This window comes from Eptesicus fuscus, chromosome 9, assembly GCF_027574615.1.
Source record: "Eptesicus fuscus isolate TK198812 chromosome 9, DD_ASM_mEF_20220401, whole genome shotgun sequence".
NCBI lineage: Eukaryota > Metazoa > Chordata > Mammalia > Chiroptera > Vespertilionidae > Eptesicus > Eptesicus fuscus.
Window position 1 is genome coordinate 84,982,623 of NC_072481.1, and position 16,416 is coordinate 84,999,038.

Sequence of the window (16,416 nt, forward strand, 5' to 3'; positions counted from 1 at the left end):
AAAGAGCCTTGTGCGGTGCCTGCAACATGTGCATATCCCTTCCCCTCCCAGCCCTGCCATCCCTGACCCCATGGAATTTACAGGGTTTTTTTTAGAAACATGGGAAGCCATAAGGTAGGCCTAGCATTTCTTCCTGAAACATCTATTTAACCTGAACATTTGGATGAAAATCACTGGGCTACCCTAATGAAGTTACCTAATGAAAACCATCAACAAACTGAAGAGACAACCTACTGAACGAAAGAATATATTCACCAATTATGCATCTGATAAAGGATTGATACCCAAAATATATAAGGAATTCATACAACTTAACACACAAACACACAAACAATCCAATTTAAAAAATGGGTAGAGGACCTGGATAAATACTTCTCCAAAGAGGCTATACACATGGCCAATAGACATATGAAAAGATGCTCAATATTCTTAATCATCAGGGAAATGCAAATTAAAGTCACATACCTGTGAGATTGGCTATCATCGATAAATGTCAGGAGCCAAGAGTCGGTCAAAGGATTAACTCTGACCTTCAGTAAGTTACTGTAACTAGGCCCACTTCCTCTTGCCTGAGGACAAAGCATTTCTTCTGTAGCCGCCCTTCAACCGCCACACCCTTTATCTATAGTTACAACTTTAGCCGATTATCTAGGTCAGCCCCCACCCCTCCTAGGCATCCACCCTTCTAGAAATCACATATAAGGAACGCTGTAAAGTTAAGTTTTGAGGCTTGATCAGAATCCCTTTTGTCTTGCCTCCATTCTTTGCGTCCCTTGTCTGTCTCTCATTCTCTTAGGTGCGCCGCCTCGGTACCCCCGTTAGAAGACCCCGCTGGCCGGGGCAGATAAATCAACAAACAAGTGTTGGCAAGGATGTGGAGAAAGAGAACCTTTATGTGCTGTTGGTGGGATTGCAAATTGGTGCAGCCACTACAGTACGGAGGTCCCTAAAACATTTTTAAAATAAAACTATCATAGGACTCAGCAATTCTGCTCTGGGTATTTTTCGAAAGAAAACGAAAGCACCAATTTGAAAAGATATATGCACCCTTATGTTCATTGCAGCATTATTTGCAATTGATAGGCAACTGGATGAAGAAGTGGTACATATATAAAATGGAATATTACTCAGCCATAAAAATGAATGAAATCTTGCCATTCATGACAACATGGATGGGCCTAGAGTGTATTATGCTAAGTGAAATAAGTCAGACAGAGAAAGATAAATGCCATATGATTTCATTTATATGTGAATCTAAAAAACAAAATAAACAAACAAACAAAATAGACAACCCCACAGATAGAAAACAAACTGATGGTTGCCCAAGGGGAGGAGAGTTGGGCAACTGGGTGAAAAAGATGAAGGGATTAACAAGTACAAACTGGCAGTTACATAATAGTCATGGGAATGTAATCAATAGGGAATATAATTAATGATCTATATATATAAAAGGCTAATATGCTAAGTGTCTGACTGTCCGACCAGTCGCTATGACATGCACTGACCACCAGGGAACAGACAGTCAATGCAGGAACTGCCGTGACGTGCACTGGCCATTTACAGAGAAAAGGCACCGCAAATCTGGCGCTGACAAAGCAACACTTGGTTTCCCCCAAGTGGGACACAGGCCCCGCCACCACCCCAGAGCGACACCCCACCAAATCGCAGCCAACGCTGCCGAGACCCCATGGCGCAAAATGTGGCCCACAGCCCAGCCCAGCCCAGAACCGGTGGCTGTGAGCACCGGGTAATGACATCACATAGCAACGCCTGGCTTTCTTTCCCTAGCGAGTAGCCTCCTTGCAGTTCCTTCAGCCCAGGAACACGACTTGCTTTTTAGTCAGGTGCAAACATTTTACAGTTTAACCAAATGTCTGTGAAGTGCCTCATCTCATTTGATCCTCTCAGAAGTCCTGGAGTAGGTAGATAGGAGACTCGGTAGAATCCTATTTTCATTAGCTGGAAAATGGAGATTTAGAAAGTTTAGAAACTTGACCTGACTGAAAAGAAGTAAGAAATGGTGGAACTTGAAAATGACTTCTGGTTTTCTCACTGTGCAGAATATAGTCAAACACTGCTGCAGTTAAATATTTTACCCTTTGTTCTCCCTGCATGATCTATAATAATAATCTGCTTCGTGTTGATATTTACTGCTGTGTTGCTGACAATTACCTGAAAGAGAAGTTGGGGTGCTTCACTGGGCTGGAAAAAGTTTAGCTAAATCAGAAAGCAGGTCTAATTAAGCAAGTTTATCTATTTATATAAAGCTCTCACAGGCGTCAATCGCATGCGTGTGTTTTGATCTGTCATTGCCAATCGTGAATTCTATTATAGAGAAAGGGCAAATAGCGATATTAAAATATTTCTTCTAATTAATTTCCTTTCAATGTGCACAAATTTGTGCACCGGGCCTCTAATATTTTAATAAATATATGTGGTGTCAGGTGGGTGCAAGACTTATTGGGGTAATCACTTCATAAATTATGTCAACTGTAACTGAAAAATAAAAAAATAAAAATTTTAAGTTACATAACAACACAAAAAGAGGCAACACTAGTTTATGGGGTGGGATGGTTGTCATTTTGGAAGTAACTGGGAGGGAGCACGGGCTCCTGGAGTACTAGTGGTAACATGGCTTCTTGTGCTGGTTACTCACGTGAGGATCGTTGAAAATTCAGTGATCTAAATTCTGATATGTGTAGTTTTCAGGATACATTATATTTCAATAAAAAGTTTAAGTTTATAGAGTTCACAGGACAGTGATATTTACATAAATTTATAAAATAAAACACGAGACTTCAAAAAATGTTGGCCTCTTCAGTACCTTGCCCTTGCCCCCATTCCCTTGCTCAGGTCATGTTAGGGATTGCAGTGTCGCTTTTGAGTATCCAGCTTTCTGGCTTTGAAGGCTTGACTTTTAAGCACTTGATACTGGTGTTTTCATTTGTGCAATAGGTATTTCAATATTTCAGAAATTCTGAATTAAGGGCATCTTTCGATCCAGAACAGTGACTAATATGTTCAATTTATAGAAAAAGGTAAAACTTTGAGCCATCTACAAATCCAGACAGAGCCTCTCTGTAGGACTTCTGGTAAGAAATCACATGGGAGAGTTGTGGTGTGCTCATTTTGAAACTCTCACATGATCTGACTGATTGAAAGGGCTCACTATGGAAAGTTTTGTGTTGGTCACATGGGTTTCTGGAATAAAAGCGGAACACAGTTTTGGTTATTCTTATTCTTCCAATTGAGTTCATGATGTTCCAAGTATTTATTCTGAATCATGGATACTCTCAAATCCAAGGTAACAAAAGCATACCAGATTCAAGCTTAATTATGATATTATTATATGCTACATTGACTTTTAGTTTATTACCCCAGATGAATATTACTAAAAAATAACCCTACCTTTTAAAAATATTTATTTATTTATTTATTTATTTATTTATTTATTTATTTATTTATTGTTAGTCCTCACCTGAGGATGCTTTTTCCATTGATTTTTTAGAGAGAGTGGAAGGGAGGGAGGGAGGGAGGGAGGAGGATGGAGGAAGGAAGGGAGAGAAAGAAAGAAACATCGATGTGAGAGAGACACATTGATTGGTTGCCTCCCACACAAACCCTGACAGGGGATCGAACCTGCAAGGCAGGAATGTACCCTTGACCTCGAATCCAACCTGAGACCGAGACCCTTAGGTATGTGGGCTGATGTTCTAATTACTGAGCCACTGGCCAGGGCAACCCTATTTTTTCTTTTAAATAAGAATAGATCCAAATGACTTTTTAATTATGGAGAATAACAAATAAATAATATGTGAAAAGAAAAGTGAGTCAAATAGAACCAATACTCAACAAATATGAAAGCTGCCAGAGCATCTGTATGAAACCATTATATACACCTTGGAAAACACAAATGAATTCATTTTTAAAAAGGCAGAATAGAAAACTGCTTTTCCAGCCCCAAAGGCTACATATTCTATGAACCCATGTTGTGACATTCTAGAAAATGCAAAACCATAGGAATGGAGAACAGGTCAGGATTTGCCAAGGGTTTGGACTGGGGCAGCACGAGAGAATTTTTGGAGGAGATGGAGTTGTCCTTGGTTGCAGTGGTACATGCATGACTCTATGCAATTGTCAAAACACCAAAGAGAATAAATTTTACTCCAAATAAATTTAAAAATAAAATGAGACGCTGCTTCAAATTTAACAGTATGTAACAGAATGGATCACCTTCATAATAAATGCATAAATTTTAATTCTATTTTATCTTGGACCTATACATAAAATTTTTCATTTGAGAAATATTAAAATTCACTATCTTTTAAAAAAGAATTCTGAACACTTTTTATAGAATCCTGTTATTAAAACCGTTTTTCAGTATTAGGCAATGTATAGACCAAAATGCTGTTACTGCCCTTTGGTTCCAATCTAGGGTATTTCAGAGAGAAATTGTAAGAAGCACTAAAATAAGACTGTTGTATTAGGACATAGAAGTCCCATTTTGTGACCCAGTTCAGCTGCGAAATCATCAACCCGAACAAATCTCTTCACCTTCATAGAAGGTTCATCTAATCTTAAAAGATGACAAGACCCCTTCCAAGTTCAGTATGTAATTGCCCATTTCACTTCACAAAATCATTTTGTGATTCTTGAAGTAGCCATTTCAAGTTTCTAATCCTTCCAATATCTTCCACTTAAAAAACAACAACATCAAAAACCATTCCGCATTCAGTGGGCAGCTTCTGTGTGTTTCAAGTGGTGCCACAGGCTTCAAAGTTATGGTTCCAGAGTTCTAAGTTACTAGTTATAGAGTTACTAGAGGCCTGATGCAGGAAATTCGTGCAAGAGTAGGCCTCCCTTCCCCTGGCTGCTGGCACCGGCTTCCCTCTGGCACCCGGGACCTGTGCTTTCATCCAGAAGGACGTCTGGTCTAATTAGCATATTACGCTTTTATTATTATAGACTAGTTCATTCATTTCTCACAACACGTGTCTCCTTACCCTCCTCCCCCCCAAGGGACTATCAATCCTTGGCAGACGAAACTAAGTTTGAAGAGTTGAAGGGACTCTCCAAGATCATAAGCTAGAAGACGCCATGATTTGAGCAGAGGGAGGGGGACCCACACTCTTCATTCTACAATAATTCTCCATTCCATGGTTCCACTGGAGGACTCTGACGGTAAATGAGGCCATGTCTCTTCCATTTGGCACACCCCCTACTATGTATGTCCCTATTGGGACACAACGGATGGGTGCTGATTAGGGCAAGACACCCCTTGCTGAGACACTCTGTTCCAACCTGGTTCAGGTACCTCCTAATTCTAGTAGAAACAACTCTGCTTTTTTTGTTTTTTTTTTTTTTTAACCTGGGACAGAGAGGAGATTCAGGTTACTTGGAAATTGTAGGTATTCTCAAGAGTCAAGATATCAATATTGACATAAGATTGTTGTTGGCCATCTGTGTTTCCTACTTACTATTTAAGTCCATGGGTTCGTGCACATGGGACAATCTACCTCACTAAACAATGTCACATGTTTAGTGGCTCTGATCCTCTCATTTTCCCAGCAAGATAAGCCCAGTAGTATCATAAGTTGGGAGTAGGGAGGAATTCAAGCTGACTTTGTCTGAGTTTTAGAAAATCTTCCAGATCCTTTGTAGTAATCTCAGAAGCCTCTGCATCTTGGGAGTTTGCATTTCTCCAGCCCCTGTTGAAGGCAACTGGAGGAATAGAAACAACTAACAGTTATTGGTATTTACTAAGCACCATGCACCAATCTAGGCACTTGATATATTTTAATACACATAATTGGGTTACAATTGTAGGTACTATTACCATCCCCATTTTACAAATGCCGAAACTGAAATTCAGAGAGATTACATATTGTAATTTGCTTCAAATCATATACACTTGGAACCTGAAAAGATGTGAAGCCAACTGGTCTGGCTCCAGGGGCCCTTGTCCCTCACCCACAGTTGATATGCTACATTAGCCTTAGTCTAGCTCAACACTTATGGGCACACCCAGAAAACACTCTCTAGAAATGAGAGCTAATGCGCTACATTTGACAAGCAGACTAGTGGGGATAGTGTATAAGTAGCCAGTACCCAATTTACTCATTTGATCAGAACTTTTGAGCACAAAAATCACCTCCACACACTGCCTATGGAGACTGGTCTGAGTTCTAAGTCATGGCAGCAGTGGCAGCTGGCATCCAGACATGGACATAGTAACCTTGACAAAGAAAGAAAGTCATTGCCCAGAGTCCACTGTTCTATTAATTTTACTAGTCACGGTGCAATATAAATAGGAAAGTGATGGCACTAATACACCATAGAGAGGGAGAGGGGGAGGGATGGAGATGGTAATAGAATTCACAATGGCTGAGCTGTGAGGTGTACCTCCATTGTCTTGTCACAATCTCCGGAAGTTGATATTGTCTCTACTTTATAGACGAGTAAACTGAAGCCCATGTAGGAAAAGGTAATTGCTCAAGATCACACAGCAGGCAGATGCAACCTAAGTCTGTCTGTCTCTAAAATTTTTGCTCCTTCCATTGCATGCTCCAGAGTTAAAGCAAAATACTGCTTTTGAGATCACCTAGCCAAAATTCCTCACTTTACAGAGGGAACTAAGACCCAGAGAGGTTTGAGTGGCTGCCCAAGGTCAAACAGCTAGTTAAAAACAGGGCCAGGACCTAGGAAATAATTTCGTAGTGTGCATATCTAGGTCAGTGGCCCTTTTTACATGATCCAGTGGCTGGAGTTTACACACCTATAAAAAGGAAAATAAAATAATTACACAGGGCTGGCAACACTTACTGCCTGTTTGCTTAACATTCTACTGTGCGTTATAAAGCGTTTAAAATGTCAAAGTCCATAAACTACTGTTCCAATCCTTGATAGCCTTTTGGGATCATCTGAAACTCACATCCTTAGAGCCACCTAGAGACCCTTCTGGCCCTTCTACAAACATCTTTGAAAAGAAGTATGAGCAAGTCATAGTCACTGCTATGAGACATATTGTTCTCGGGATATATAGTTTTGGGGGTGAAGATGAATAAAAATTGCCTAATATACAACTCTTATGTTTTCATAAATTCTTAAATACCTTCCATACTTTATCTTGTGTCCTAAAACTGAAATTAACTGAGGTTGCTTGGTTAAGTAATTTGTCCAGTGTCAGACGAGCTATTCAGTGTCAAGGCTGGGATGCCCAAGTCCATATTCTCCCATACTCCCTGAAAGACCAGAGAAACCTCGTGCAGAGCTCCAGAGCTAGATGCCCAGGGCATCTCAGATTAAATTACATAAGTGAAAAATTAACAAGATAATTGAACCCAACAAAGAAGGCTCTAGGAGCACATGTGGTAATGGAAAATACATTAAGATTTGGCTGAAGGCAAAATATCTTTTTTTTTTTAATCTTTATTGTTGAAAGTATTACATATGTCCCCTTTTAGAAGGCAAAATATTTTCATGTCAATTACAAAGTCAAACTCAGAGGGGACTCATAAAATAGTAAGACTGCCAACTGGTCCTTTTTTTTTTTTTTTTAATAGAGGAAGCAGAATATTCAGTAGCAAGAAGAGATTTAAAAAGGTACCTCTAAATACTGCACACGGAACAGTTTATCTCATTAATTTAATTCAGTGCTCTTAGTTGGTGGGGAGACTTGATTGGAAAGTCTGTAAGGAGGACATTCTGATAAAAGGGAAGTGTGTGGAAAGCTGCCTGCCCTGTTTATCGGAATTCCGACTTAGGAGAGACTTAGGGGAGTGTCGAAGGTGGCACCCCTAATTCTTCCTTGACCTTTCCAAACAAGTCTGTGCATTTGCAGACCTCCAACCCCCCCCCGCCCCCAGTGTTTACTGGAATCCTCATGCCTAATCCCTTGCCTAGAGGATGATGTAAACACATGTGTCCTCCCAAGATTACTCACTCTACTGATTGTATCTAAAGATAAACTTTATCTCAAACTGCAGTTACAATAAAAGGCTAACGAGGCAGGCCATCGAGGCTGCCTCATCCCTTGGGCCAGGCCATCCCTTAGCCTCGCTTTCCCAGCAAACGTTGTGTCAGAGTAATCCATTCACCCATCGCTCAGGGGCTGGTCAGCCCCGGCCCTTAGTGACACACTCCTCCCATTCTCCATACAGGAAGAGGAAGGCCACAGGAATGGAAATGCTAGCACGCAGGGTTCTGACTTTTGCTTCTAATGCCTAAAGAGCAGGTGCTTATAGATTCAGCTTTGTCCATTAGAAAAGAAAAAAAGGGAAAAGAAAACCATCCTAGAAGTTTAAGTGGGGTAGAGAGACCTTCACTTGTCAGGAAGTCATTAATTATTACAGGGTATGTAGAAAGTCTTAGTCTGGAATAGTAGACGTTTGCATTTCCTCTGAAAAGAGGAAGCTACTCATTTCTGAAAATTAAAGTCAGCTCAATGGTTTACTATAAATTTTAAGTTTTCTTGCAATGTTGCTGGTTGTTGAAACTGGCTGATGAACACAAGAGATTACACTATTCTCAGTGCTGTTGTGTTTTGTAAATTTCATAATACAGGCTTTAAAATGATCTCTGTCAGTAGCTAGGAGGCACAACATTTGTTTTAACACTGAGGAAGTTGAACACCTGAAATGGGAAGGATGTGGCTGGGCCAGCAAAAGCCTTTATGTTCTGAACAGACATCTTAAGTCCTTTCTATTACATGGTAGGGTTTAAGAAAATAAAACCATCTCAATTCCTGTTTCTTTCACATGATGTGATCTTAAAACACTATTGATGTCCTTTGCATTTTTAAGGAAGCACTCTTCTAATAGAATACATACTCCACAGTATTCTTATAACGACTAAGTGAGGTTTTTTAGTAATTTCAAGTATTATACCAATAACATTAAGGGAAATCAAAATGATGAAGAATAAGTAAGTACCCATCCCAACATGTTAAACTGCTTAAATTTTCTTCTATTTCCCCCTACTCCTGTTTGGGTATATCTACATCTAGTTTTATATGGGAAGCCATAATGTAGACATCCTTTTATAGTGAAAAGAGATTTGAAATAATTTGATTAAACACCTGAGGATCTTACTAACTTAGGAATACTAGGTTGGTTTTCTTAATAATATTCACAATAATAAGTGGATAGACACTTAACCTCTCATTTTATAACCTTTTTTTCTTCATTTAATTCTCAAAACAACCTTACCAAGTAGCCGTCATTACTGTGACTCTACAGATGAGGAGTCTGAGGTTCAGGGGTACCCGAAGTCACAAAGCTAATGAGGGCAAAGCTAAAATTCATCATCAGGTTTGTCTCATTCCAGAGCCCACGATGTTCCCTCAAGACGAGTACTGTGAAGCATCAGTCATTTGTGTGCCACTTTCATAATGTCCGCTTTATGCCACCAACACCAGACAGCTTTTCCTTACACAAACGCACTTTCATTTATTCGGCGACCGCCTCTTTTCTCAGTCAAGCAGAGTCCTTGATGGGAAGGAACAGAACCAACATTTGCTGCAAATTTATAAACATGTCAGTCTCAGTAGAAGATGGTCTATGTCAGCAGTTCTCAATGTGCTTCCTAAACAGATGATCAGTGTCGCCTGGGAACCTGTTAGAAATACAGATTCTAGGCGTGCTCCAGACCTGCTGATTCAGACACTGCGGGCGGGGCCCAGCAATCTGTGTTTTCATAGGCCCTAAGGCAGACTCTGAGGCTTGCTCTGTCTGTGAGAACTACCACACTATATACATGATCATATTTAATACTCATAAGTTCTCTGGGAACTAAGTACTATTTATTATTCCCATCATCACAGATGGGTACACTGAGGTGCAGAAGACTAAGGCCAGTATCACATAGAGAAAAATGGGAGCCAGGACTTAAAAAATATACTTGTCTAGTCCCTTTCCCTAGTAGCATGTGGACTCAAAGTGGGAGGGATGGAGACAGTATTGCTGTGGTTTAGAGAAACAAGAGTAGGGATATTTATGTTAAAGAGATTATTTAGACATTAATTATAAATCTATTAGGGCTTCAATATACAATTAATATCTCGTCGTGTTTTTTGTTGTTGTTTTAAGAGTCACTGAGCCCTGGCTGAATAACTCAGTTGGTTAGAGCATCGTCCCAATATGCCAAGGCTGTGGGTTTGATCCCAGGTCAGGGCACATAAAAGAATCAACCAACGAATGCATAAATAAATGGAACAACAAATCGATGTTTCTCTCTCCCTTCCTCTCTCTCTAAAATCGATTTAAAAAAAATAATTTTTAAAAAAGCCATTGAAATGCAATTTATGTTTTTGTTAAAAAACAACTGCGACTTCTAGAAAAGATTTGTCTTATGCAATTGGTAGAGAATGATGGGAGGTTGAATGAAATTTAGAGAAATGGTCTTGCCGGTTCTGAAGTGGTAACTACATCAATCCCTTCCATTAGAATTACATTTACCTAAATTCAGCTTAGTGGATGTTTACCAGTCACAATGGTATGTGTTCTTAGTGCACTTTAGTCTATTTTTTAAAATCTTGCATAATGTTGTTCTAGAGATTAGGAATTAAAAGCTAGTTAAGAGCAGTGTTTCCTGCTTATTTCCTTTAACAAAGCTGGGGGGGGGGGGGGGTTAGGGGGGGCGGGGAATGTTTGGGCACAGATTCCCCAGTGAAGATGATCCAAATATTACAGCACAGCCAATGGCTAGAGGCATCACAGATGATCCCGCAAATGCCTATAGCTTCAGTAGTTTAATTATGTTTATACCCCGCAATCTGTCTAAGGATTCTCTGCCAAGAAAGAGCTCAGCATTTTATGATGCCGACTTATCAGTCTAGGTACTCAAGAGCCAGGACAAATTGTACATTATAGATCTTCCTCAAATTACTGGCCCTAGGAGAGCCGAGAGCCCTTTACCAATAAGGAAAAACAAGTCACACAGGCCCAGATCACTGATACCATATTTTGAAAATCATGTCCAAATTTATTATGTGTATTTAATATTATCTGGCTACATAAAAATGATGTTGTTTTAAAACCTCTGTTAAATAGATAGAACCTTCTATAATTTTTATTTCAACCAGAATTTATTTCCTCGCTGACAACATAAGTATCAGTGTGGATTGTAATATGGACACACACACACACACACACACACACACACACACACACACACACAATAGCTTTATTGTAGACCTGAATGTTCTAATGACATTCATTACGACCTGATTCTACAGTCCCCCAATGTTTATCATTCTAAGTATAATCGGTATGATTAAATGCATCCTTTGTGGTTTTACAAACTGAATTCTAAATTTGGGCCGATGTACGGAGAACACAATGCATGCAGTCATGTGCCCCAAAACGATGTTCCGGTCAGTGATGCCTAGTGACATCGTTCTGACGTCTACTGCAAAGGTTGCAAACATCAAGGAGGCTGTGGTTGAGAGGGCAAACCTCTCTAACCTGGTGTGTATGGGGATGTTATTGGGGAGCTCCTGGATGGTTCCTGAGGAATCGACTAATGAGTAAGTTGTTGGAACTGGAACAGGAGGCGGTAACAAAGGAAACTGCGGAAGAAAAAGGACCTCCAAGAAAATTCACGGAGAAGGATTTAGCAGAAGCTTTGCAGACCTCAGGAAGCTCTGTAAAATGTTTGAAAACACAGACAACACGGAAAGCTTCTTATTAATAGAGAGGAATGTTCATGGTGCATCATCTGTTTACAAGCGAATCCATGATGACAAAAAGAAGCACACCTAGCGAACCACCACGGACACATTTCTGAAAAGAGTGACACCTCCTCAGGAAGAGCCTCAGGCAGGTCCTTCAGGGGGAGTTCCAGAGGAAGGCACTGCTGTCACAGATGACAGCTCCATGTGTGGTACTGCCCTGAACACCCTCCCCTGGGACAGGATGTGGAGGTGGGAGACAGGGATGCTGATGATCCTGGCCCTGTGCGGGCCTAGGCTAACGAGTGTGTTTGTGTCAAAATTTTTAACAAAAAAGTTTAAAAAGTTAAAAAAAATTTTTTTAATTTAAAAATAGGAAGGAGCTTATAGAATAAGGATATATAGAAAGAAAATATTTTTATACATCTATACCATATGTCTGTATTTTAAATAAATGTTATTAAAAAAGAGTAAAAAATAAAATTTTTGAAGTTTATAAAATAAAAAACTTACAGTAAACTAAGGCTAATTTATTATTGAAGAATAAAATATTTTTTATAAACTTAGTGTAGCCTAAGTGCGCAGTGTTTATGAAGTCTGCAGTAGTGCCCGGTAATGGCCTAGGCCTTCCATTCACTCACCACTCACTCACTCACTCACTCACTCACTCACTCACCCAGAGCAACTTCCAGCCCTGCCAGCTCCATTCGTGGTAAGTGCCCCATACACGTGACCCACTATTTATCTTTGTACCATATTCTTACTGTATCTTTTCTGCTCAGGTATGTTTAAATACAAAATACCATTGTGTTACAATTGCCTATGGTATTCAGTACATTAACATGTTGTACAGGCTTGTAACCTAGGAGTAGCCGGCTATACCACAGAGCCAAGGTGTGTAGTAGGCCATACCATCTAGGTTTGTGTAAGTACACTCAATGGTATTCACAAAACTAGGAAATCACCTAATGACACATTTTTCAGAAACATATCCCAGTAGTTAATGACTGTGCTTTAAAAAACACTGGGACCCTGGCTGGTGTGACTCAGCTGGTTGGAGTGTCATCCTGTACACTGAAAGGTCCTGGGTTCGATTTCCGGTCAGGGCATACGCCCACGTTGCAGGTTTGAAGCCTGGATGGAGTGTGAACAGGAGGCAATATTTCTCTCTTGAATCAATGTTTCTCTCTCCCTTCATCGCCTTCTAAAATCAATAAAAACATATACTTGGGTGAGGATTAAAAAAACCCCACAAAACTGAGACTGGTCCAGCCACACCCAGATTTAAAGCCCTAGTAACCTTTCTGCAGAGAACACATACCTATGTTTATGTTTGCTGAGAGCTACGCCTGAAGGGTTTTAAGTTTCTTTCTATTATTGCTATATTATCCTAACCTTTCATTTCCGTATACTCATGTTTCTTTGTAAGCCAGTAGCTGAGGAGCAGCCTAGATCAAATTAAGGCAGCAGAAGCCCACTGCATAGACGGGGAGTAGGCCAGGAATGGTCCTAACAGCAGGGCTGGAAGGGTGCCAAGTTGTGGGAGAAACTCAAACCAGGTGCAAGTAAGGCGAAAACTGGGGGCGTCCACATAGAATGCCAGTGTTTTCTCTTGGCATCAGATTTGCCTGCATGATGGCCCGGGTTGGCTAGCTGGGAACCAGGTTTTCTAAGGAAAGACAGCCCTATTAACATTCCAACTAGACCTCTAGAGCTTACTATTTCTACAAGTTTTTTTGTTTTTTTATATCTTTCCCTTTGCCAATATTATTTGTTGGCCTAGCTATAATGGAATTATACCTTCAAGCAGTATCTTATTCACTGTTTCTCTAATCCTTTCTATAAGAAATTGCACCCACCCAGGTACAGGACACTTTTATCCATCCCTCCGATCTTCTTACAGCTATCCAGCCACTCCCCAGACCAACCCACCACCATCCGGCACTCTGCATGCCCTCAAATCAGGCACAGTGATAGGTGGTACTGTGGCAAGGTGATGGGGATGTCACTTTTTTTTTTTTCCTGACTCCTATTTTATTTATTTATTTTTAAAATATTCTTTTATTGACTTCAGAGAGGGAGAGGGAGAGATAGAAACATCAATGATGAGAGAGAATCATTGATCGGCTGCCTTCTGCACACCCCCTACTAGGGATCGAGCCCGCAACCCTGGCACGTGTCCTTGACCAGAATGGAGCCCTTCAGTCCACAGGCCAATGCTCTATCCACTGAGTCAAACCGGCCAGGGCGGGATGTCACATCTCTTACCCTTAAGAAAGCCAAACACTAAAGAGGTGGGCAGAGAAGATTATTCACGTAGCAGGTTATTATAATTCAATGCTGGCAGCTGTGGCACTGGGTATAAGAGAGCCCAGAGTTGGAATCCCAACCATCTGTGAGGTAGGTGATCAGAGATGGCTTCCGGAGGAGGTGACATCAGGGTGGGCTATAAAGTATGGACGGGAGTTAGAGATAGTAGGAAGGGTATCCCGAAGAGGACATCATAAAGAGCCACCCCCAAAACTCAGGTGAAAATTGCAAAAGTATGTAGAACCACGAAGTTGGAACAAAGTATGAGGCATCAAGTAAAAAGCAATGAGGGTAGAGAGATGGGTGGGGAATGGGAGGGGGTCCGGTTGCAGAGGTCATGCCACATTAAGAGCTCAACCTGACTCAAGGTAATGAGGAGCCACTGTGAAGCTCTAAACAAGGGAACAACGGTGTGCCAGCCGTCTGAGCGCTCACCATTGCTGGTGTGCCAGCCGTCTGAGCGCTCACCATTGCTGGTGTGCCAGCCGTCTGAGCGCTCACCATTGCTGGTGTGCCAGCCGTCTGAGCGCTCACCATTGCTGGACTCCGGGAAGCAAAGGTTCCTGGTGCCTTTGTCCCACAAGATTCCTAGGACCTTGATTGAAAATCCTTCAAAATCAGACAAAAGGTGAGTTTTTAAATGTCTGCTTATGATCTATTTAAATAAAACCACATCTTGTGGTATTTTGTTCTCACTTATAGACAACAGAGCATTTCAAATAAGGACCAAAAAAATAAAATAAACTAAGGACCATTTTTCTTTTTCTGTGCATTTCTGTGGTGAACTTTTAAAAAGTATGTGTACTATTTTCCACACATATTTAATTAGTTTTATTATCTATAAACTTAATAAAACTTCTCTGGAAGAAAGCTACAATATTAATCCCTAATGGAGTGCAAAATTTAAAAATTTTGAACTTTGTGAACATATTTTATGGTGTTTTTTTTTTTGTTGTTGTTGTTGTTTTTAAGCTAACTTTTAAAATTGTTTTAAAAATAGGGGCAGACAGCCCTAGCCAGATAGCTCAGATGGTTAAAGCATCGTCCCGATACACCAAGGTTTCAGGTTCAATCCCCGGCCAGGACACATACAAGAGTCAACCAATGAATGCGTAAGTAAGTGGAACAACAAACTGATGGTTTTCCCTCCCTCTCTCTCTCAAAACAATCAATAATTAAAAATATATATACATAGATAGATAGATAGATAGATAGATAGATAGATAGATAGATATTCAGGGGGGGAAAGCATTTTTTGAGGAGTTGAAGTGGAAAAAAATTAGCCCAATATACTAAAATCATACTGAATTTAGCCCATTATACTAAACAGGCACTAAATTTAATGCTCAACCATTCAAATCCTGAAACTAAAATTCCATGAGTCATGTCTGTCCGCTTACAGTGGTATCCTCAATACACAGAATAATGCTTGCTCAATACACGAAAGGCTAAATAAGTACTTGTTGACTGCTGGAAATATAAATGTCAAAACATTCTATTATTTTTAAAAAAATATATATATATTATTGATTTTTTACAGAGAGGAAGGGAAAGGGATAGAGAGTTAGAAACATCGATGAGAGAAAACATCAATCCGCTGCCTCCTGCACACCCCCCACTGGGGATGTGCCCGCAACCAAGGTACATGCCCTTGACCAGAATCGAACCTGGAACCCTTAAGTCCGCAGGCCGATGCTGTATCCACTGAGCCAAACTGGTTTCGGCTCTATTATTTTTTGAAGACTTCTTTTCTATACTGTGTGAAGACAAATCCTCAATGCACTTCACAGCCAGTTCCAGATGGACTCAGGAAGCTGGCACAGAAGCCAGTGTAGGGTGTGGTGACCAATTCCAGCAAGGACAACCCTCCCGTGACTCAAGCTAGCACAGTGGCCCATTAAGCCTCAGCACACACACACACACACACCCTGCTAACCTTATTTCCAGCTTAAGTGGTGAGGTGGAGCTTCCTTCCGCTGCCCTCCTCATTTCTCCCCACCCTTCTCCTCTCTCCTTTCTGTGATTCCGCAGGGTCGTTGCTTTAGATATATAGGAAAGAATAATCATTCCTTCTTTTCCCGCTGCAAGAGGAACAGTTTAAACTTCAGGCCACACAAATCCAGGACCAGATCCCCACTGTGCCTTAAACAAGCTGTGTGTGATGAGCAGTGCTCAGGCTCTCTACGCCTCCTTTTCTTCATCCGTACAGGAGCACAACAATGACTATTTCTTATAATTAAAAGAAATGATGTAGAACATCACATATCTGGCACAAACTGTATCAACGAAAACAGTATTAGATGCCACATATATAATATTTTCATGTGTTATAACTAATAAACGATCCAAGGATGAACACTCACTGCCCTATGGTAAATGTTGGTTCCCTCCCCCGCCCCCCCCCTCCCGCCCCCCAGTCTTCCTGATCTGACAACTTA

General features: G+C 40.6%; 2 protein-coding genes across 6 annotated transcripts in view; both read right to left on the minus strand.

The window, feature by feature from the left end:
- LOC103290189 (glucosaminyl (N-acetyl) transferase 2 (I blood group)) overlaps positions 1–16,416 on the minus strand; it is a 42,890-nt gene that overhangs the window by 23,916 nt on the left and 2,558 nt on the right. The window contains exons 2-3 of one of the 5 annotated variants that reach the window (XM_054721487.1): positions 15,915–16,059; positions 9,207–9,485 (exon numbers count right to left, since the gene is read on the minus strand). The exons of 1 other annotated variant lie outside the window; for it this stretch is intronic. In XM_054721487.1, the coding sequence (XP_054577462.1) occupies positions 9,470–9,485; positions 15,915–16,059 (161 nt within the window). In that variant the 3' untranslated portion in view covers positions 9,207–9,469. Of the gene's footprint in view, positions 1–9,206; positions 9,486–14,456; positions 14,588–15,914; positions 16,060–16,416 lie in introns of those variants that run through there. 3 more of the 5 variants (XM_054721485.1, XM_054721486.1, XM_054721488.1) reach the window with 3 other exon arrangements.
- The window catches only part of LOC129147099 (N-acetyllactosaminide beta-1,6-N-acetylglucosaminyl-transferase-like), a 37,740-nt gene continuing 27,090 nt past the window's right edge, over positions 5,767–16,416 (minus strand). Inside the window, exon 2 of the mRNA XM_054721489.1 lies at positions 5,767–6,775. Coding sequence (XP_054577464.1) covers positions 6,768–6,775 — 8 coding nt within the window. The 3' untranslated portion in view covers positions 5,767–6,767. The remainder of the gene's footprint in view (positions 6,776–16,416) is intronic.